General features: G+C 45.6%; 1 protein-coding gene and 1 long non-coding RNA gene across 2 annotated transcripts; both read left to right on the top strand.

Annotated features, from left to right (window-relative positions):
• Positions 1 to 298: 298 nt before the first annotated feature.
• LOC134729412 (uncharacterized) lies at positions 299 to 13,045 on the top strand. The gene is made up of 3 exons (XR_010110492.1): positions 299 to 558; positions 3,304 to 3,432; positions 12,135 to 13,045. It is a non-coding gene; the product is annotated as an uncharacterized LOC134729412 (long non-coding RNA).
• A 2,774-nt stretch (positions 13,046 to 15,819) lies between these two features.
• Positions 15,820 to 22,247, top strand: LOC117976211 (nuclear pore complex-interacting protein family member A9-like). The gene is made up of 6 exons (XM_063598435.1): positions 15,820 to 15,998; positions 16,140 to 16,306; positions 19,262 to 19,369; positions 20,383 to 20,443; positions 20,553 to 20,588; positions 21,948 to 22,247. The coding sequence occupies exons 1-6, from the start codon at positions 15,933 to 15,935 to the stop codon at positions 22,191 to 22,193; spliced, it is 684 nt and encodes a 227-aa protein (XP_063454505.1). The 5' UTR covers positions 15,820 to 15,932; the 3' UTR covers positions 22,194 to 22,247.
• Positions 22,248 to 22,548: the final 301 nt, after the last annotated feature.

A 22,548-nucleotide genomic window follows, 5' to 3' on the forward strand; every position in this document is an offset into this window, starting at 1 on the left:
CCGAGGTGGGCAGATCACTTGAGTCCAGGAGTTGAAGACTAGCCAGGGCATCATAGCAAAACCCCATCTCTACAAAAAATTCCAAAAAAGATTAGTCGGGCCTGGTGGTGCGTACCTGTTATCCCAGTTACTGGAGAGGCTGAGGTGGGAGGATCGCTTGGGCCCAGGAGCTGGCCGTTGCAGTGAGCCGAGATGGCCCCGCTGCACTCTTGTCTCTAACAAACAAAACGGACCAAAACGAAGTGAAATGTCATTTGATTTGTGTCATCTGGTTTGATGACTTTTTTTTTTTTTAGACAGAGCTGGAGTGCAGTGGCAAGATCTCGGCTCACTGCAACCTCCGCTTCCGAGGTTCAAGCAATTGTCCTGCCTCAGCCTCCTGAGTAGCTCTGATTACAACGCCTGGCTAATTTCTGTATTTGTAGTACAGACGGGGTTTCACCATGTTCGCCAGGATAGTCTCCATCTCTTGACCTCGTGATCCGCCTGCCTCGGCCTCCCAGTGCTGGGATTACAGGCGTGAGCCACCGCGCCTGGCCAAACTATATAACCTTAAGTGTAAGTTTACTAACTTTGGAAAGTACATACACCAGCATAAACCAACCCCCTTTCAAGATCTACATTATTTTATTTATTTATTTATTTTTTTGAGACAGTTTCTCCCTTGTTGCCGAGGCTGGAGTGCAATGGGGCAATATCAGCTCACCGCAACCTCTGCTTCCCAGATTCGAGCGATTCTCCTGCCTCAGCCTCCCGAGTGGCTGGGATTACAGACATGTGCCACCACTCCCAGCTAATTTTGTATTTTTAGTAGAGATAGGGTTTCTCCATGTTGGTCAGGCTGGTTTTGAACTCCCGACCTCAGGTGATCCGCCCGCCTCGGCCTCCCAAAGCATTGGGATTACAGGCATGAACCACCGTGCCCAGCCAAGATCTACACTATTATGTCACCCCAGAAAGTGAACTCTCACTCTTCCCAGCCAGTCTCTTTCTTATCCTAGGTTAGCTTGCTTATTCTGGAATTTCGTGTATACAGATGCATGCCATGCCATAGGTACTCTTTTGTGTCTGCTTTATTCTGCTCAACACCATGTTTCTGAAATCATGACCATTGTTGTATGGTTCTCTAAGTCCATCATTTCCATTTCAGACTCAGCATATGCTGAGTTCAACCTGTTGAAGGGCTATCTCTGTTTAATTCACCATCTTGAAAGAAACATTTAAAATTGAGATGTTTTCAAGAATATATAGTTAAATCCTGAGGAATCGATGTAGAAATGTTATCGTCTTCACTCACATAAGAGTCTAATGGAATTAATGTCAACAATCTTAGAGAAATCCCACACTATTCATGCCATTTTCATCATCTCCACCTTGGTAATTTTTTTTTTTTGAGACAGAGTCTCGCTCTGTCACCCAGGCTGAAGTGCGGTGGTGCGATCTCGGCTCACTGCAACCTCTGCCTCCCGGGTTCAAGTGATTCTTCTGCCTCAGCCTCCCAAGTAGCTGGAACTATAGGCGGGTGCCACCATGCCCTGCTAATTTTTTGTATTTTTAGTAGAGATTGGTTTCACCGTGTTAGCTAGGATGGTCTCAATCTCCTGATCTCGCGGTCCACCCACCTCGGCTTCCCAAAGTGCTGGGATTGCAGGCGTGAGCCACCACGCCCGGCCCACCTTGTTAATTTTTAAGCACTAAAATTCGATACTTATTTGTGAATGAAGTAATCTCTTCATTGTATTTTTTTTCTTTACTTATGCTGAGCTATAAATGACAAAGATTCATATAATCCAAGAGAGAAGTATTATTTAGAGGGATTCTTTTACCATGTGATATATAATAAATGCATCCAACGTTATACATCAATTTAAAAAACAAGTAAATAACTAAAGAAAAGATTACTACTGGCCAGGTGCAGTGGCTCACACTTGTATTCCCAGCACTTTGGGAGGCCGAGGCAGGTGGATCATGAGGTCAGGAGTTGGAGACCAGCCTGGCCAAGATGGTGAAACCCTGTTTCTACTAAAAATACAAAAATTAGCCGAGCGTGGTGGCAGGCGCCTGTAATCCCAGTTACTCAGTAGCTGAGGCAGGAGAATCGCTTGAACCCGGGAGGCGGAGGTTGCAGTGAGCTGAGATCATGCCACTGCAATCTAGCCTGGGTGACAGAGCAAGACTTTGTCTCAAAACAAAAAGAAAAGGAAAGATAAGATAATTACTTTATACTTAGCTTGTCTTAGCCATGAGTGACGGGCTGCATGTGGCCCAGGACAGTTTTGAATGCAGTTCAACACAAATTTGTAAACTTTCTTAAAACATTAGGAGATTTTGGCCAGGTACAGTGGCTCATGCCTGTAATCCCAGCACTTTGGGAGGCTGAGGCGGGCAGATTACCTGAGGTCAGGAGTTCGAGACCACCCTGGCCAACATGGCAAAACCCCATCTCCACAAAAAATAAAAAAATTTGCTGAGTGCACTGTCAGGCACCTGTACTCCCAGCTACTCAGGAGGCTGAGGCAGGAGAATCACTTGAACCTGAGAGGCAGAGGTTGCAGTGAGCCGAGAGCACACCACTGCACTCCAGCCTGGGTGACAGAGTGAGACCCCATCTCAAAAAGAAACAACAAACAAAAACAAAAACAAAAACAATGGCCGGGCACGGTGGCTCACACCTGTAATCCCAGCACTTTGGGAGGCCGAGGCAGGCAGATCGCCTGTCGGGAGTTCAAGGCCAGACTGGCCAACATGGTGAAACCTCATCTCTACTAAAAATACAAAAATTAGTCGGGCATGGTGGCAGAGACCTGTAATCTCAGCTGCTCGGGAGGCTGAGGGAGGAGAATGGCTTGAGCCCAGGAGCTGGAGGTTGCAGTGAGCTGAGATTGCACCACTGCACTCCAGCCTGGGCGACTGAGTGGAGCGGAACTCTGTCTCAAAAAAAAAAAAAAAGAGGTTTTTTTTAGATCATCAGCTGTTGTTAGTGTTAGTGTATGTTATGTGTGGCTCAAGACAACTTTGCTTCTTTTAATATAGGCAGGGAAGTCAAAAGATTGGATATCCCTGCTTTATACCAAGAAAGACAACACCCCACATTTGCAATGCCTAAAAACACTACCAGCCATCTGAAAAACATGAGACTTCTCTAACTTCTGTTCTTTTTTGTAGCAGTGGAATCCCACGGTGATATCTGAGGGATGTGGTTACCTTTTGGAGGAGGTTGACGGTTTCTAAGGATGATTCTTTCTGAGTGAAATATTGTCAGTGTCATTGACCTTTTCATTATTTCAACTATTATTATTCCAGGTTATCAATACTCTGGCTGACCTTCGTCATCGTGGGACTGACTTTGGTGGAAGTCTTTGGTTACTTATCATTACTGTGTTTCTGAGAAGTTATAAATTTGCCATCTCCCTCCGCACAAGTTACCTTTCTGTGAGTATACTAACTTTCTGTAGAGGTATACTTGTAATCACAAATAAGAATAAGTTACATGAAACAATTCACGTTTCTGGACTTCATTATGAATATGTGGTTTTACCCCAAAAATCAGGGAAATGATTTATTAGCATAAGAATTATGAAAATATCTGCCATTTACATTATGAAAATTAAATAGGTCGGTGTTTAATAGAATGTCAACAGAGCTTTTGGTCAAAAATAAGTTTTTTTAACCTTTGTGCTATTTGTCACAAATGGAGTATGAGGTTTCGTCACTTAAATAGGAAAGTCTTTCTAAACTCTTCTGCTTTATAGTTCTATCGTATGGGTGGAAGGAAAGCTTCCAATCTCCTCTCTGAAGATTCACTGCAGAAATGAGCTGACAACAGACAGCTTAACAGGAAAAGAAAAACATAGAAGAGGCATAAACATGGGAACCAGCTGAAAAATGAGACTGCTAGAAGGGCTGGATGGTTGATGCTTAAAGAGCACCCTCTTCTGAGGGGAGAGGGAGATAGATGGAGATGTAGGCCATTTAGAGGGGCAGCAAATGATTTTTAGGGGAAATGAAAGAGCCCAAGGAACAAACAGTTGGCCTGAGACAAAGTTCCTCTGAGGTCATAGGGACGAGGTGACAAACTGCCGGAAGGTGAAGGGCAGAACTGCACTGCGTCTCATGATGCAGAGAAAGCCCCAGAGAATCTCTTAGAACTGCCCTCCAAGAGAATCAATGAAAAGTGTGTCTGGGCAGGGTAATTTTGAATGACATCATTCAAAGTGCATGTTCCCACTTGCAACTGGAGAGAGATCAGTATGTCAAAAGTCTGTACTTGGTAAGAATTTGGCTGCTAAGTTGTGCCATAATTTGTCTTTTGAGCCTTTTTTCCTTTGGGTAAGTTGAGCTCTACATTTTGTCTTGCCATTCATGACAGTAAAAATGTGGCCATCTGGGGGCTGAACCTCCTTCTGAACAATGATCCAAGATAAAAGTACTAATACCACAATGCTTTTTTATATTCAAGGGAAGAGGAAGTATGTTTCAGTTTTACCGCCTAGATAATTACACGTCATTTGGCACTGCCTTTCAAGATATGTAGAAAACAGAAAATATATGAGTTATGAAGATATCTAGGCACATTTAACATTCTCTGTGCCACTTAGTCCTGAACAGAGAATTTTCGGTATAAATTGGAGGAAGCTTTTTTTTTTTTTTTTTTTTTCTTTTCTCACCCCCAAGACGTGTCTCCCTCTGTTGCCCAGGCTGGAGTATAATGGTGTGAGCTCGGCTCACTGCAACCTCCACCTCCTGGCTTCAAGTGATTCCCCTGCCTCAGCCTCTCAAGTAGCTGGGATTACAGGTGCCCACCACCATGCCCAGCTAATTTTTGTATTTTTAGTAGAGTCGGGGTTTTACCATGTTGGTCAGGCTAGTCTCAAAACCCGACCTCAAATGATCCACCCGCCTCAGCCTCCCAAAGTGCTGGGATTACAAGCGTGAGCCACCACGTGAGCCAGGGGAAGTTTTTAAATTTACCACTTTTTAACAATTCCATTTAGGAAAGTTCAGTTGAGCTGTTGGACTTGGACAACTTTGCACCTCTCATCTTTGTCCTTGTCATCTAGTCATCTGTACCATTACCTCCTAAGCAGGGACATCATGGGTGCCATGAAGCATTCATGCGTGATGGCATTTCTTTGCTTCTCATTTCTTCGTGTGTTTGACATTTCTCCTAGCTCCAAACTGGGCCAGCTGCCTTTCCTATGAAATCTAGCAGTAGCTGTGGGATAGACGTGGTTGCTCTTTTCATCTTTTTAGATTACCCATTGCTTCTCTCGAAATCCTAGTACATGATTTTTTTTTTGATCCTATGTGCAGAAATCAGGAAAAAACAAATTCTACAAAGAATTTGAAAGATATTATTTCAGGCCAGGTGTGGTGGCTCATGCCTGTAATCCCAGCACTTTGGGAGGCTGAGGCAGGTGGATCACTTGAGGTCAGGAGTTCAAGACCAGATGGGCCAACATAGTGAAATCCCATCCCTACTAAAAAGACAAAAATTAGCCAGGCATGGTAGCAGGCACCTGTAATCCCAGCTACTTGGGAGGCCGAGGCACAAGAATCGCTTGAATCTGGGAGGTGGAGGTTGCCGTGAGCCACGGTAGCGCCACTGCACTTCAGCATGGTTGAGTGACACTCCGTCTCAAGAAAAAAGTCATTTCAATGACTACCTCAGGAGATTCATAGGTATCTGACCCACATCTGAGATGGGATTTGCATTGCATTTTAGCTATGATGAGAACAAATATTTAATATCTTCGAAGATTAAAAGCATACTGTGATAATATGGAAATCTTGGTGGGAATTCAGTCATTAGTGAGAATGTTTTGCGTTAAGTTCAAACCAGCCTCAACGAAGCTGATGTGAGGGAAGGGAAAGTGAACTCTGAGTAGAGCAGGGACAGAAGAAAGATGCTCCAGTGCAGATCAGGAAGGAGCAGGGGGTGAAATGTTACAAATTCTAGAACTCAGAGAGCTGAAGGTAATTACTTCCTTTTCAGGTTGTGAAACATGTTAACCTGTGGTAAAATACTTACAAGATGATAATTACCATCTAACCGTGTTGAAGTGTGCAGTTCAGTTGTGTTAAGTATATTCATGTCATTTTTTTTTTTTTTTTTTTTTTTTTGAGATGGAGTCTCACTCTGTCACCAGGCTGGAGTGCAGTGGTGGGATCTTGGCTCACTGCAACCTCTGCCTCCTGGGTTCAAGCAGTTCTCCTGCCTCAGCCTCCCGAGTAGCTGGGACTACAGGCGTGCGCCACCATGCTCAGCTAATTTTTGTATTTTTAGTAGAGACAGGGTTTCACCATGTTGGTCAGGCTGGTCTTGAACTCCTAACCTCGTGATCCGCCTGCCTCAGCCTCCCAAAGTGCTGGGATTACAGGCGTGAGCCACCATGCCCAGCGAAATCTAGGGCTGGAACATGGCTGCAGCATATAAATAGAATTGAATTCCATCGTTTTGTTAACCCTGTTTTTTGTTTGTTTGTAGTTGTTGCTGTTTTTGAGACAGAGTCTCGCTCTGTCGCCTAGGCTGGAGTGCAGTGGTGCAATCTCGGCTCATGGCAGACTCTGCCTCCCGGGTTCAAACTATTCTCCTGCCTCAGCCTCCCAAGTAGGTGGGACTACAGGCGCCTACCACCACACCCGGCTAATTTTTGTATTTTATTAGAGACAGGGTTTCACCATATTGGCCAGGCTGGTCTGGAACTCCTGACCTTGTGATCCGCCCACCTCGGCCTCCCAAAGTGCTGGGATTACAGGCGTGAGCCACCACACCCAGCCCCTGTTTTGTTTTTGTTTTGCTTGTTTCTTAGGGTTGTTTTTCTATTTATGGTAAAGGCATTGGCTTTCCATTTGTAGCATCAATCGAATATTTCCTGTTAACAATAACCTTATGTCATAGTAAATGGTAAAGGGATTTAAAGCAGTGGTTTTCAGCTGCCAGAGGCCTGAGTGAGTTTGGGCACACTCTGTGTGATCGGGCAGAAGGCCTGTGGGAAGTTTAGCCGAGGACAGGGCCAGGAAAGGTGATGGACAGTGGGGGTCTGTCCTGGTCACCAGGCCCCTGGGTCCTGCCCACCTGCTTGGAGCTCCCCACCCATCACACACGATGCTGCCAAGCCCTCTGGGTATTGTGGGCAAATACCTTAGGAGAGAAGCTGATGAACTTTGTTTCTTGAAATGCACAGATTCCTTGGACATCCCTGAGAGATCAATCATGAAAGTCAACTTGGTTTTCTCCCCCTCATTTGGGTTCAGAATTTAAAGTCCACACACACAGGCAGTAAGATAGATAAGGACATCATCACTCGGTTTCGGATGTTAAAATGTCTAGGTGGGTTAGGGGTGATTTGAGATCACACAACCTTGTGGCACAAAGAGGAATTCCCAGGCCAGAGGGAGACATTTTATTGCCATGTTATGATCTTATCATTGAGTTGAAAGGCAATCTTGTTTCATTTTGGATTCTTTCTTATGTTTATGTCTTATAAGGGCACTTTGAATTTCCAAGCAAATAATAATTTTGAATTAGCTTTTAATCATTGACTTCTAGCACAGTTATATGATCAGAAACATGCTGTGTGATTGGATTGCTCTCAAACATATTGAGATTTGCTGGAACAAAATAAGTCAGGTTAATTTTTGTAAATGTACCACGCATGCTTAAAATGAATGTATGTACATTTGTTCCTGAGATACAGGTTGATGGGCGGATGGCTACATGGATGTGATGGAGATGGTTTACTATCGGGACCTTCCGCATCCTGCTGATGTTTTGTTGCTTAAGATATGAATGGCTGAGCGGAGGCTGTAAAACCTGGCACTCTGCTTGGGTATGAGGTTCTTCCTGCCATCCTGCCATCATTTGTTTTTTATGTTTTGTCGCCAAAAGTGACCTTGAGGTACCCTGGGAGCTCAGGAAGGAAGGAGCGCCCAGAAGCAGGGACAGGGAGCTGGTTGGGGAGGACCAGAAATCAGGTTTGTGAAGGTTCCAGAGAGGACCTGGCCTCGGGAGGAGCGTGGGGGACTGAGATGGGGGAGGGGTCATTGGAATGATGCGGGCGCTACTTGGAATGTCCATTGTGAGGCACCACCGGGGTCATCAGGGATTGGTGGAGAGGGAGTATGAAGCCCCAGGGTTGCTAAGGGAGGGCCCAGACCGAAGAAGGTTTGGTGGAAAGCAGAACCTTAGTCTCCCTCTAATTGCTCCTAAGCCTCACGCTCCCTTGCCCCGCATGTCCTGTTGGTTCCCTGATCTTCTCCGTGACCTGCAGCTAAGCCTTCCACCAGCGCTTGAGTACTTAATTTGAACCAGATCCTTTCCCAGACCCTTTCTTCTTCTCCTCCTCCTCCTCCACCTCCTCCAGGTGCCCAACAGCCCCCTTCTCCTCCTTTCCCTTCCCTTACTTCCCCCCTTCCCCTCCCCTTCCCCTTCCCCTCCCCTTCCCCTCCCCCTCCCCTCCCCCTCCCCAACTCAGATCCGGCCCGGTCCCCGTCCCCTTCCCTCCCCCCTGCCCTAAGCCACCTCCACCTCTGTCCTGGCCGCCTCAGGGCGCCTGAAAGGACCAGGACATGCGGGTGCGGTGGCTGCTCTTTTGGCTCCTCTTTTGGCTCCTGCTGGCATTTATCAGCCATCAGTCCACCTGTGTGAGTGGACGGGTGCTGTGGCTGCTCTTTCGGCTCCTCTTTTGGCTCCTGCTGGGATTTATCAGCCATCAGTCCACCTGTGTGAGTAGACGCTGGACCCGCGGGGTTTCTTCCTTTTTACTGGGCTGTGTCACGCGGCATGAAATGACACAGCTCAGGCCTGTAATCCCAGCACTTTAGGGGGCCGAGGTGGGCAGATCACTTGAGTCCAGGAGTTGAAGACTAGCCAGGGCATCATAGCAAAACCCCATCTCTACAAAAAATTCCAAAAAAGATTAGTCGGGCCTGGTGGTGCGTACCTGTTATCCCAGTTACTGGAGAGGCTGAGGTGGGAGGATCGCTTGGGCCCAGGAGCTGGCCGTTGCAGTGAGCCGAGATGGCCCCGCTGCACTCTTGTCTCTAACAAACAAAACGGACCAAAACGAAGTGAAATGTCATTTGATTTGTGTCATCTGGTTTGATGACTTTTTTTTTTTTTAGACAGAGCTGGAGTGCAGTGGCAAGATCTCGGCTCACTGCAACCTCCGCTTCCGAGGTTCAAGCAATTGTCCTGCCTCAGCCTCCTGAGTAGCTCTGATTACAACGCCTGGCTAATTTCTGTATTTGTAGTACAGACGGGGTTTCACCATGTTCGCCAGGATAGTCTCCATCTCTTGACCTCGTGATCCGCCTGCCTCGGCCTCCCAGTGCTGGGATTACAGGCGTGAGCCACCGCGCCTGGCCAAACTATATAACCTTAAGTGTAAGTTTACTAACTTTGGAAAGTACATACACCAGCATAAACCAACCCCCTTTCAAGATCTACATTATTTTATTTATTTATTTATTTTTTTGAGACAGTTTCTCCCTTGTTGCCGAGGCTGGAGTGCAATGGGGCAATATCAGCTCACCGCAACCTCTGCTTCCCAGATTCGAGCGATTCTCCTGCCTCAGCCTCCCGAGTGGCTGGGATTACAGACATGTGCCACCACTCCCAGCTAATTTTGTATTTTTAGTAGAGATAGGGTTTCTCCATGTTGGTCAGGCTGGTTTTGAACTCCCGACCTCAGGTGATCCGCCCGCCTCGGCCTCCCAAAGCATTGGGATTACAGGCATGAACCACCGTGCCCAGCCAAGATCTACACTATTATGTCACCCCAGAAAGTGAACTCTCACTCTTCCCAGCCAGTCTCTTTCTTATCCTAGGTTAGCTTGCTTATTCTGGAATTTCGTGTATACAGATGCATGCCATGCCATAGGTACTCTTTTGTGTCTGCTTTATTCTGCTCAACACCATGTTTCTGAAATCATGACCATTGTTGTATGGTTCTCTAAGTCCATCATTTCCATTTCAGACTCAGCATATGCTGAGTTCAACCTGTTGAAGGGCTATCTCTGTTTAATTCACCATCTTGAAAGAAACATTTAAAATTGAGATGTTTTCAAGAATATATAGTTAAATCCTGAGGAATCGATGTAGAAATGTTATCGTCTTCACTCACATAAGAGTCTAATGGAATTAATGTCAACAATCTTAGAGAAATCCCACACTATTCATGCCATTTTCATCATCTCCACCTTGGTAATTTTTTTTTTTTGAGACAGAGTCTCGCTCTGTCACCCAGGCTGAAGTGCGGTGGTGCGATCTCGGCTCACTGCAACCTCTGCCTCCCGGGTTCAAGTGATTCTTCTGCCTCAGCCTCCCAAGTAGCTGGAACTATAGGCGGGTGCCACCATGCCCTGCTAATTTTTTGTATTTTTAGTAGAGATTGGTTTCACCGTGTTAGCTAGGATGGTCTCAATCTCCTGATCTCGCGGTCCACCCACCTCGGCTTCCCAAAGTGCTGGGATTGCAGGCGTGAGCCACCACGCCCGGCCCACCTTGTTAATTTTTAAGCACTAAAATTCGATACTTATTTGTGAATGAAGTAATCTCTTCATTGTATTTTTTTTTCTTTACTTATGCTGAGCTATAAATGACAAAGATTCATATAATCCAAGAGAGAAGTATTATTTAGAGGGATTCTTTTACCATGTGATATATAATAAATGCATCCAACGTTATACATCAATTTAAAAAACAAGTAAATAACTAAAGAAAAGATTACTACTGGCCAGGTGCAGTGGCTCACACTTGTATTCCCAGCACTTTGGGAGGCCGAGGCAGGTGGATCATGAGGTCAGGAGTTGGAGACCAGCCTGGCCAAGATGGTGAAACCCTGTTTCTACTAAAAATACAAAAATTAGCCGAGCGTGGTGGCAGGCGCCTGTAATCCCAGTTACTCAGTAGCTGAGGCAGGAGAATCGCTTGAACCCGGGAGGCGGAGGTTGCAGTGAGCTGAGATCATGCCACTGCAATCTAGCCTGGGTGACAGAGCAAGACTTTGTCTCAAAACAAAAAGAAAAGGAAAGATAAGATAATTACTTTATACTTAGCTTGTCTTAGCCATGAGTGACGGGCTGCATGTGGCCCAGGACAGTTTTGAATGCAGTTCAACACAAATTTGTAAACTTTCTTAAAACATTAGGAGATTTTGGCCAGGTACAGTGGCTCATGCCTGTAATCCCAGCACTTTGGGAGGCTGAGGCGGGCAGATTACCTGAGGTCAGGAGTTCGAGACCACCCTGGCCAACATGGCAAAACCCCATCTCCACAAAAAATAAAAAAATTTGCTGAGTGCACTGTCAGGCACCTGTACTCCCAGCTACTCAGGAGGCTGAGGCAGGAGAATCACTTGAACCTGAGAGGCAGAGGTTGCAGTGAGCCGAGAGCACACCACTGCACTCCAGCCTGGGTGACAGAGTGAGACCCCATCTCAAAAAGAAACAACAAACAAAAACAAAAACAAAAACAATGGCCGGGCACGGTGGCTCACACCTGTAATCCCAGCACTTTGGGAGGCCGAGGCAGGCAGATCGCCTGTCGGGAGTTCAAGGCCAGACTGGCCAACATGGTGAAACCTCATCTCTACTAAAAATACAAAAATTAGTCGGGCATGGTGGCAGAGACCTGTAATCTCAGCTGCTCGGGAGGCTGAGGGAGGAGAATGGCTTGAGCCCAGGAGCTGGAGGTTGCAGTGAGCTGAGATTGCACCACTGCACTCCAGCCTGGGCGACTGAGTGGAGCGGAACTCTGTCTCAAAAAAAAAAAAAAAGAGGTTTTTTTTAGATCATCAGCTGTTGTTAGTGTTAGTGTATGTTATGTGTGGCTCAAGACAACTTTGCTTCTTTTAATATAGGCAGGGAAGTCAAAAGATTGGATATCCCTGCTTTATACCAAGAAAGACAACACCCCACATTTGCAATGCCTAAAAACACTACCAGCCATCTGAAAAACATGAGACTTCTCTAACTTCTGTTCTTTTTTGTAGCAGTGGAATCCCACGGTGATATCTGAGGGATGTGGTTACCTTTTGGAGGAGGTTGACGGTTTCTAAGGATGATTCTTTCTGAGTGAAATATTGTCAGTGTCATTGACCTTTTCATTATTTCAACTATTATTATTCCAGGTTATCAATACTCTGGCTGACCTTCGTCATCGTGGGACTGACTTTGGTGGAAGTCTTTGGTTACTTATCATTACTGTGTTTCTGAGAAGTTATAAATTTGCCATCTCCCTCCGCACAAGTTACCTTTCTGTGAGTATACTAACTTTCTGTAGAGGTATACTTGTAATCACAAATAAGAATAAGTTACATGAAACAATTCACGTTTCTGGACTTCATTATGAATATGTGGTTTTACCCCAAAAATCAGGGAAATGATTTATTAGCATAAGAATTATGAAAATATCTGCCATTTACATTATGAAAATTAAATAGGTCGGTGTTTAATAGAATGTCAACAGAGCTTTTGGTCAAAAATAAGTTTTTTTAACCTTTGTGCTATTTGTCACAAATGGAGTATGAGGTTTCGTCACTTAAATAGGAAAGTCTTTCTAAACTCTTCTGCTTTATAGTTCTATCGTATGGGTGGAAGGAAAGCTTCCAATCTCCTCTCTGAAGATTCACTGCAGAAATGAGCTGACAACAGACAGCTTAACAGGAAAAGAAAAACATAGAAGAGGCATAAACATGGGAACCAGCTGAAAAATGAGACTGCTAGAAGGGCTGGATGGTTGATGCTTAAAGAGCACCCTCTTCTGAGGGGAGAGGGAGATAGATGGAGATGTAGGCCATTTAGAGGGGCAGCAAATGATTTTTAGGGGAAATGAAAGAGCCCAAGGAACAAACAGTTGGCCTGAGACAAAGTTCCTCTGAGGTCATAGGGACGAGGTGACAAACTGCCGGAAGGTGAAGGGCAGAACTGCACTGCGTCTCATGATGCAGAGAAAGCCCCAGAGAATCTCTTAGAACTGCCCTCCAAGAGAATCAATGAAAAGTGTGTCTGGGCAGGGTAATTTTGAATGACATCATTCAAAGTGCATGTTCCCACTTGCAACTGGAGAGAGATCAGTATGTCAAAAGTCTGTACTTGGTAAGAATTTGGCTGCTAAGTTGTGCCATAATTTGTCTTTTGAGCCTTTTTTCCTTTGGGTAAGTTGAGCTCTACATTTTGTCTTGCCATTCATGACAGTAAAAATGTGGCCATCTGGGGGCTGAACCTCCTTCTGAACAATGATCCAAGATAAAAGTACTAATACCACAATGCTTTTTTATATTCAAGGGAAGAGGAAGTATGTTTCAGTTTTACCGCCTAGATAATTACACGTCATTTGGCACTGCCTTTCAAGATATGTAGAAAACAGAAAATATATGAGTTATGAAGATATCTAGGCACATTTAACATTCTCTGTGCCACTTAGTCCTGAACAGAGAATTTTCGGTATAAATTGGAGGAAGCTTTTTTTTTTTTTTTTTTTTTCTTTTCTCAGTCCCAAGACGTGTCTCCCTCTGTTGCCCAGGCTGGAGTATAATGGTGTGAGCTCGGCTCACTGCAACCTCCACCTCCTGGCTTCAAGTGATTCCCCTGCCTCAGCCTCTCAAGTAGCTGGGATTACAGGTGCCCACCACCATGCCCAGCTAATTTTTGTATTTTTAGTAGAGTCGGGGTTTTACCATGTTGGCCAGGCTAGTCTCAAAACCCGACCTCAAATGATCCACCCGCCTCAGCCTCCCAAAGTGCTGGGATTACAAGCGTGAGCCACCACGTGAGCCAGGGGAAGTTTTTAAATTTACCACTTTTTAACAATTCCATTTAGGAAAGTTCAGTTGAGCTGTTGGACTTGGACAACTTTGCACCTCTCATCTTTGTCCTTGTCATCTAGTCATCTGTACCATTACCTCCTAAGCAGGGACATCATGGGTGCCATGAAGCATTCATGCGTGATGGCATTTCTTTGCTTGTCATTTCTTCATGTGTTTGACATTTCTCCTAGCTCCAAAGTGGACCAGCTACCTTTCCTATGAAATCTAGCAGTAGCTGTGGGATAGATGTGGTTGCGCTTTTCATCTTTTTAGATTACCTGTTGCTTCTCTCGAAATCGTAGTACATGATTTTTTTTGATCCTATGTGCAGAAATCAGGAAAAAACAAATTCTACAAAGAATTTGAAAGATATTATTTCAGGCCAGGTGTGGTGGCTCATGCCTGTAATCCCAGCACTTTGGGAGGCTGAGGCAGGTGGATCACTTGAGGTCAGGAGTTCAAGACCAGATGGGCCAACATGGTGAAACCCCATCTCTACTAAAAAGACAAAAATTAGCCAGGCATGGCAGCGGGCACCTGTAATCCCAGCTACTTGGGAGGCCGAGGCACAAGAATCGTTTGAATCTGGGAGGTTGCCGTGAGCCACGGTAGCGCCACTGCACTTCAGCATGGTTGAGTGACACTCCGTCTCAAGAAAAAAGTCATTTCAATGACTACCTCAGGAGATTCATAGGTATCTGACCCACATCTGAGATGGGATTTGCATTGCATTTTAGCTATGATGAGAACAAATATTTAATATCTTTGAAGATTAAAAGCATACTGTGATAATATGGAAATCTTGGTGGGAATTCAGTCATTAGTGAGAATGTTTTGCGTTAAGTTCAAACCAGCCTCATCGAAGCTGATGTGAGGGAAGGGAAAGTAAACTCTGAGTAGAGCAGGGACAGAAGGAAGATGCTCCAGTGCAGATCAGGAAGGAGCAGGGGGTGAAATGTTACAAATTCTAGAACTCAGAGAGCTGAAGGTAATTACTTCCTTTTCAAGTTGTGAAACATGTTAACCTGTGGTAAAATACTTACAAGATGATAATTACCATCTAACCGTGTTGAAGTGTGCAGTTCAGCTGTGTGAAGTATATTCATGTCATTTTTTTTTTTTTTTTTTTTTTTGAGACGGAGTCTCACTCTGTCACCAGGCTGGAGTGCAGTGGTGGGATCTTGGCTCACTGCAACCTCTGCCTCCTGGGTTCAAGCAGTTCTCCTGCCTCAGCCTCCCGAGTAGCTGGGACTACAGGCGTGCATCACCATGCTCAGCTAATTTTTGTATTTTTAGTAGAGACGTGGTTTCACCATGTTGCCCAGGATGGTCTCCATCTCTTGACCCTGTGATTCACCCGCCTCGACCTCCCAAAGTGCTGGGATTACAGGCGTGAGCTACCGCAGCTGGCCTTTTTTTTTTTTTTTTTTTTTTTTTTTTTTTTTGAGACAGAGTTTAAATTTTGTTGCCCAGGTTGGAGTGCAATGGCACAATCTCAGCTCACCACAACCTTTTCCTGCTGGGTTCAAGTGATTCTCCTACCTCAGCCTCCCGACTAGCTGGGATTACAGGCATGCACCACCATGCCTGGCTAATTTTGTATTTTTAGCAGAGGCAGCATTTCTCCATGTTGGTGAGGCTGGTCTCAAACTCCCGACCTCAGGTGATCCGCCTGCCTCGGCCTCCCAAAGTGCTGGGATTAGAGGAGTGAGCCACCGTGCCAGCCTCATGTCATTCTTGTGTGTGTGTGTGTGTGTGTGTGTGTGTGTGTGTGTGTGTGAGTGTGACAGAGTCTCATTCTGTCGCTCAGGCTGGAGTGCAGTGGTGTGATCTCGTCTCACTGCAACCTCCACCTCCCAGCTTCCAACGGTTTTGTGCCTCAGCCTCCCGAGTAGCTCGGATTACAGGCGCCCGCTGCCATGCCCGGCTAATTTTTGTATTTTTAGTAGCTACGGGGTTTCACCATCTTAGCCAGGCTGGTCTTGAACTCCTGACCCCGTGATCCACCTGCCTCGGCCCCCAAAGTACTGGGATTATACGCATGAGCCAGCGTGCCCAGCCGTCATTCTTATATTATTATTTCCTAGGTGTCTTTCCTGAAGACTCTCTTCCCGTCTCAAAATGGACATGGTGGATCCACGGATGTACAGCAGAGAGCCAGGAGGTCCAACCACCGTAGACAGGAAGGTATGGCTCTGTTGGAGTCCCCATAGTGTGGAAATGAGTTTGCCCTGGAAAGGGAAAGAACAGCTTCTTGCCCTCAGGTTTCTCACCTTCTCCTCTCCTCACTCTGACCAAGGGCTGAGGTCCATTTGTATGCACACAAAGAAAAGAGTTTCTTCCTTTCTAGGAATTAAAATTGTCCTGGAAGCCATCTTTACTTTATGGAGACAGGTGAAAACCAAAGTTCCAGCTAAAATCCATAAGATGAAGGTGATAACAAAAGTCAACCATCATGACAAAATCAATGGAAAGAGGAAGACCACCAAAGAACAGTAAGATGTGCCTTGACACAAATACTGTTGTATGAACCATGTGCCAATCAAAGTAGACAACTGTCCTTGAGAATATTTTCTACAATATTTGTGGCAAATTCAGTGGGTTCAAAATTGAGTTTGTCCTTTCTGCTTCATTAGTTTAAGATGTATAATTCCTTTCCCTTCCTACATTCTTGTTTGTAATTTTTTTGGGGGAAGAGGAGTTGCTAGTACTGGCATTGGTTTTCCTTTCTCTCTCTCTTTTTTTTTTTTTTTCCTGAGATGGAGCTTTGCTCTTGTTGCCCAGGCTGTAGTGCAATGGCACAATGTCAGCTCACTGCCTTTTGGGTTCAAGCAATTCTCCTGCCTCAGCCTCCCAAGTAGCTGGGATTACAGGTGCCCACCACCACGCCGAGCTAATTTTTGTATTTTTCCTAGAGATGGGGTTTCACCATGTTGTCCAGGCTGGTCTCGAACTTCTGACCTCAGGTAATCCATCCGCCTCAGCCTCCCAAAGTGCTGGCATTAGAGGCGTGAGCCACCACACCCAGCCTTTTTTTTTTTTTTAATTTTGAGATAGAGTCTCGCTCTGTCACCCAGGCTGGAGTGCTATGGTTCAATCTTGGCTCACTGCAACCTCTGCCTCCCAGTTTGAAGCAACTCTGCCTCAGCTTCCCGAGTAGCTTGTATTACAGGTGTGTGCCGCCACATTCGGCCAATTTTTTTTTTTTTTTTTTTTTTTTTTTTTTTTGAGACAGAGTCTCACTCTGTCACCCAGGCTAGAGTGCAGTGGCATGATCTTGGCTCACTGCAACCTCCGCCTCCCAGGTTCAAACGATTCTTATCCCTCAGCCTCTTGAGTAGCTGGGACTACAGGCATATGCCACCATGCCCGGATAATTTTTGTATTTTTAGTACAGGCGGGGTTTCACCATATTGGCCAAGCTGGTCTAGAACTCCTGACGTCATGATCCGCACACCTCGGCCTCCCAATGTGCTGGGATTACAGGTGTGAGCCACCGTGCCCAGCCCAATTTTTGTATTTTTAGTAGAGACAGGGGTTCACCATGTTGGCCAGGCTAGTCTTGAACTCCTGACCTCAGGTGATCTGCCTACCTCAGCCTCCCAGTGTGAGCCACCGCACCCAGCCTGGATTGTTGAATTCAATGCTTGGGTCACCTCCAGATTCATTTTCACAGTCTTTCATGTTTTGGTCATATGACATTGTATTTTGCTGCCATATGACTGATCTTTTTTTGTTAAATGTGAGATACTTGCTAAAAAATATTTAGCAATGAATTGAGGCCTAGTAGCATGTTATCTTGCTGCAGAAGAGATGGGAGTCTACTTCTGGGGGATGGTCAGGGGTCCTCCATACAGGCTGCAATTGAGGTCTTCGGTGCAGGCTCAGTCCCTACAAAGGCCAGGGTATTTCCTGTCCACCTCTATTCTGTTGCATGACCCTTCTGGGTCTCAACCAGAGCCAGTGGACTTCAGTATGGGTCGCTTTCATTGGCAGACCCTCAGTCCACTTGTTTTCCATCTAACCCCATGCATGTGTGCAAAAGCTGCTCTGCTTCTTTGCATCTCAGTAGTTCCTTCTGGAATTCAGCAATGAAACTCAGGGAAATGGGTTCCAAATGCGAGGCTGACTTTCGTCCTGGGTTTCCTTCTTCTCCGTCTTCACCTCGTGTCTGTTTACTGCCATGTTAGCAATTTGATGTATTCAATCATGGGTTTCATATTCTGTTTGGTGTCCTCCATTGTTCTCATCGGAGATCAGAAGCTTCAGATGCACTTATGTCAACTCAAGAGTAGAATGCTTCCTTAGCTTCCCTCCAGAGTCAGGTTTTGTGTTTCTAGTTCCCAAGTGCACAGCAGGAGTAGTGATGTCCTCACTGGCTTCTCATTTGCATTAAACTGTGAGCTTCTGTAGCGTGGGGACAGGACCCTGCTCCCATTGCATTCTCAGCACCTCACCACACACTCCTTGTTGGAGGCCACTCCAGACAGCATGTGCTGAAGGATGCCCTGTGGTCAGAAACAAGTTCATTAACTTTCTCTTTGAAGTGTTTTCGTCCCTGATTCGTAGCGTTCTGGGAGTTTTACACATCCTTCCTATAAAACCAAGTATCAGGTGAGATCCTTAGGATCAGGACCATGAATCAAGTGGTGTGAGGGCAACACAGCAAACTTACCCTTTTTAGGCCCTTTCCTTTTTCTGCCCTCAATCTCTGTGAACTGAACCTTGTTAAAGTCAGTCAACACCAGGGTGGATGGTTTGCTGTTGTCACCTATTTTCAGGACATAACACCCTGACTTAGGAGCCATTCCAATCATTTCTAATTCAATAGATGCGCCCAGCATTCAGATTGCCTTTTCAGGATCTTTAAAGTCGATGACAAGAGTTCCAGTCCTGAATCATGGCAAAGTGCAGTAGTGAACTGCGGGGTTAATGACACCATATTCTGGAAGGATCTCTCTATGGCTGATGGTCTCAGTTCCGGCATCAGCCTCTGACTGAGAATCAGGTCTCACACAGGAGGAGTCAGATGAGGAGCAATCCTCTGCTTCCGATGGAGTTAGTTGTGATGAATTGGTGAGGTCTGGTTTTTCACACTGAACTAAAATGAGCTTTTGCTGTGTCAAGCACAAGACTGACCCCAGAGACACACATAGTGCACCTCATAGAAGCTTTTAATAGTCTTTATATTTACTAAAGAATAGGACTAACTATGGAACTATGAAGATGAGCTGGAAATGACAGGTGACTTGCCAGCAGGCCAGAGTGTGATTTTTTTTTGTCCCTCAATGGGAGGTGTCCATTCTTCCTTCAGTTGTGAGAATCAGTTGGTTCATTTATGGGAAGGTTGCAGGGGGGGATCTTTGAATCACAGCCTTCAGATGCCAGAAGGGCAGAGGGAATCCCACACGGGCTGGTGGATCATGTGTGTGCATTTCTCTCCCTTCTAGTCTGAGGAAACTACGTACGAAAGGACGTGAGCATGCAGAAAAGGAGAGGCAGCTATCAGAGGCAGAGGAAAATGGGAAATTGGATATGAAAGAAATACAAACCTACAAGTGAGTTCAGAAACTGAACCCCACCCTCTTGGGAAACGCCCATTGGAGTGTTGTTTTTAACCTTTGTACAATGTTTAGACCCAGTAAATGCATAAATAGAAACAAATGGTCAGAAGACATATCGTGAGAGAGAGAGAGAGAGTTCACAAAACAGAAAACAAAGTACCTTAATATTTACCAGTGACCAAAAGATGTGAAGCAGCAAAACGTCTCCTGACCCCATTGCCAGCTAGAGTGTGTGGAAACTCAGTTCATACCAGCCATTCTAGGGGTGGGGTGAGTTGTTGTCATCCTTAGGAAAGTGTGTTGTTGTAGGATCAACCACATCCTTCAAAAGGACTATGCCTGTTTATAAGCCCAGCTGTTTCTGCCCTGTGAAACACGGTAAGGATATTAATACAAAGAGAATACAGCTTTACGATAAAAGATGCTCAATGAAGGATGAATTAGGGATCTACTGAGAATGGGGAAGGAAACTATCATCTCAGAAGTCAGCAGGCAATAAGCAAGAGGAGGAATCAATATAGCAACAGTTTGGATCAGACTGTACAGTTTTTTTGTTTTTGTTTTTGTTTTTCTGAGATGGAGTCTCGCTGTGTCACCCAGGCTGGAGTGCAATGACGTGATCTTGGCTCACTGCAACCTCCGCCTCCCAGGTTCAAGTGATTCCCCTGCCTCAGCCTCCCGAGTAGCTGGGATTACAGGTGCCTGCCACCACGCCCAGCTAATGTTTTGTATTTTTAGTAGAGACGGGGTTTCACCGTATTAGCCAGGATGGTCTCAATCTCCTGACCTCGTGATCCATCCGCCTCGCCCTCCCAGAGTGCTGGGATTACAGGCGTGAGCCACCGTGACCGGCTCAGACTGTACTCTTACAGCCATCTGAAATAAGTTTTCTAGGTAGAGATAGAGTGTGTAAGGGTACAGTTGTGAGGATAACAGAAACGTGGCAGATTATTTAAAATCATCCTGAAAGTGGTGCTTTATCTGATGAAAGTGATTGTAATCCATAGGGAACTGTTTGAACGTGTGCAAGCGTTGCGGCGGCGGGCAGAGGACTACTACAAATGCAAAGTAAGGAGCTTCCTCCCCGCAGCTGCAGGATAGTTCAGTGCTGATGCAGATGATGCCACGGCCCTTAGACTCTCTCAACATTCAATTTCTCATGTGTTGGCTTTTTCAGATCCCCTCTTCTGCAAGAAAGCCTCTTTGCAACTGGGTAAGTTTGCTTGTTTTCCTTGCTTTTGGACATAGTCTGCCAGGTCAGGACATGGATACATTTTTCTCCCTACGGCTCTGTGCTCAAGCCCTGCAGAGGGAGATGGCAGAGAGGAAGGCTGCCTACAAGCATCACAGTCCCATCCCTCTTGGTAACCGTGTTGTGCAAAAACACCTTCATCCCCACCCAGTGGGGCCCCGATCTAATATTCTAAGTGTCAGAGGTTCCGTATTTGTTATAGCAAATGGGCCCTGACTGTAAATTAGTGAAGAGTGAATGCAACTTATTACCCACAGGGACAATTCCAAATGAAGGCCTTAAATGATGCTCAGCTAAGCTGGTTCTTGTGTGGCCTCTGTACCTTCAAAAGCTGCCGAGTCCTATGATTACACGTGATGGGACTTGTACACTTGAAGTGAAACACAGTTTTAAAACTTGCTTTGCTTAGAATTCCCACCTCATTTTTGCATGGACAAAAGTATTCTTTATGTCCTAGTGCACTTACAATTTGGTATTACCTGGGAGTGAAAAGAAATATTACAGCCATGCCTAACTGACTTCTTGAGGTAAGATTGTTCTGTCAGAAAACCCTCTCCCAGTTCCCCTGCAGCTCTTCAGGAATCCACATCTCTCCAGAGCTCTTTGTTCTCATGGGTGGCACCTCCAGAGTGAAGAAGATTCTTTGTCAAGAAGGGAAACAGAGGGGAAATGAGAGGGTCCTGCAGGCAGAGCTGGAATCAACTTCCACTCTGCCTCTTGCAAGCTGTGTGACCCTGGGCACAATTTCTCCTTCCTCTGGAAACCTCTGTTTTCTTGGATTTGGAGCAGGGTGGTCACACTGACCTTGCAGAGTTCTGAGAATCAGAGACAGAACATAAAAGGCCTGGAAAACATTCTCCAAAAAGAAGCTGCAACATGTGTGGACAATGGGCTTTTCATGCCTCTCTTACTGTCTCTTACTGTCTGTTGACCTGGTGCAAGAAACATGCTCTGGTGATGGCTGTGAGGGAGGAATGAGGATAGACATAGACACTCCTGTGTCTCAAACATGCTTCTGTATTACTCCGTTATGACTCTGTCTTCCCTGGGGCAGGACCCCAGCCTGCCTACATTTGCAGACAGACACAGTGGCATGTGGAGACAACAGTGTGTCCCAGTGACTTTTCTTTACCCCCCAGCTGTCGGCAGTACTCAGTGGAAGGGTGATATTATGACACTGATACTGCTATTCTGAAACCTGGAGGATGGAAAGGTGCAAAAATCTATCACCAGCAACAGAAGGTGCAGACTGTGTTGGTGGCGGTAATTTTGTCCATCAAATGAATATGTGTGAAAACATTCCCTCCTTTGGCCCTACAGGTCAGAATGGCGGCAGCGGAGCATCGTCATTCTTCAGGATTGCCCCACCGGCCCTACCTCACAGCTGAAACTTTAAAAACCAGGATGTGCCGCCAGCCACCTCCTCCAACTCAACAACGTTCTATAAAGGATAACTCCCTGAGCCTCAAGACACCTCCCGAGTGTCCGCTCCCTCCCCTTCCACCCTCAGCGGATTATAATCTCAAGACACCTCCCGAGTGTCTCATAACTCCGCTTCCACCCTGAGCGGATGATAAGAAACTAACAAAGAATAAATAAATAATATAAAAATAAAATGAATACTGCAGTCCTTATGTTATTGCTTTGTTTCAATATCTGGTATGATTGCCTGAGGGACCTGAGGTTTTTAATCGTAGGGTTTTTTTTTAATCTTTAGAAGTGGTTGGTTATGTAAAATATTATTATTTGTTTTTTTTTTTTTGAGGCTGGATTTTGCTCTGTCACCCAGGCTGGAGTGCAGTGGCTCGATCACAGCTCACTGCAGCCTCAACCTCCTGGGCTTCAAGCAATCCTCCTGCCCCAGCCTCCCAAGTAGCTGGGATCACAGATGTGTGCCACCACGCCTGGCCAATGTTAAAAA

The sequence above is a fragment of the Pan paniscus genome, chromosome 18, assembly GCF_029289425.2.
Source record: "Pan paniscus chromosome 18, NHGRI_mPanPan1-v2.0_pri, whole genome shotgun sequence".
Taxonomy (NCBI): domain Eukaryota; kingdom Metazoa; phylum Chordata; class Mammalia; order Primates; family Hominidae; genus Pan; species Pan paniscus.

Coding starts and splice junctions, on each gene's coding strand:
- LOC117976211 (XM_063598435.1), top strand. CDS start 15,933: ATGGACATGGTGGATCCACGGATGTACAGCAGAGAGCCAGGAGGTCCA. Junction 16,307..19,261: donor AGGAAGACCACCAAAGAACA/GTAAGATGTGCC, acceptor TCTCCCTTCTAG/TCTGAGGAAACTACGTACGA. Junction 20,589..21,947: donor GAAAGCCTCTTTGCAACTGG/GTAAGTTTGCTT, acceptor TTGGCCCTACAG/GTCAGAATGGCGGCAGCGGA.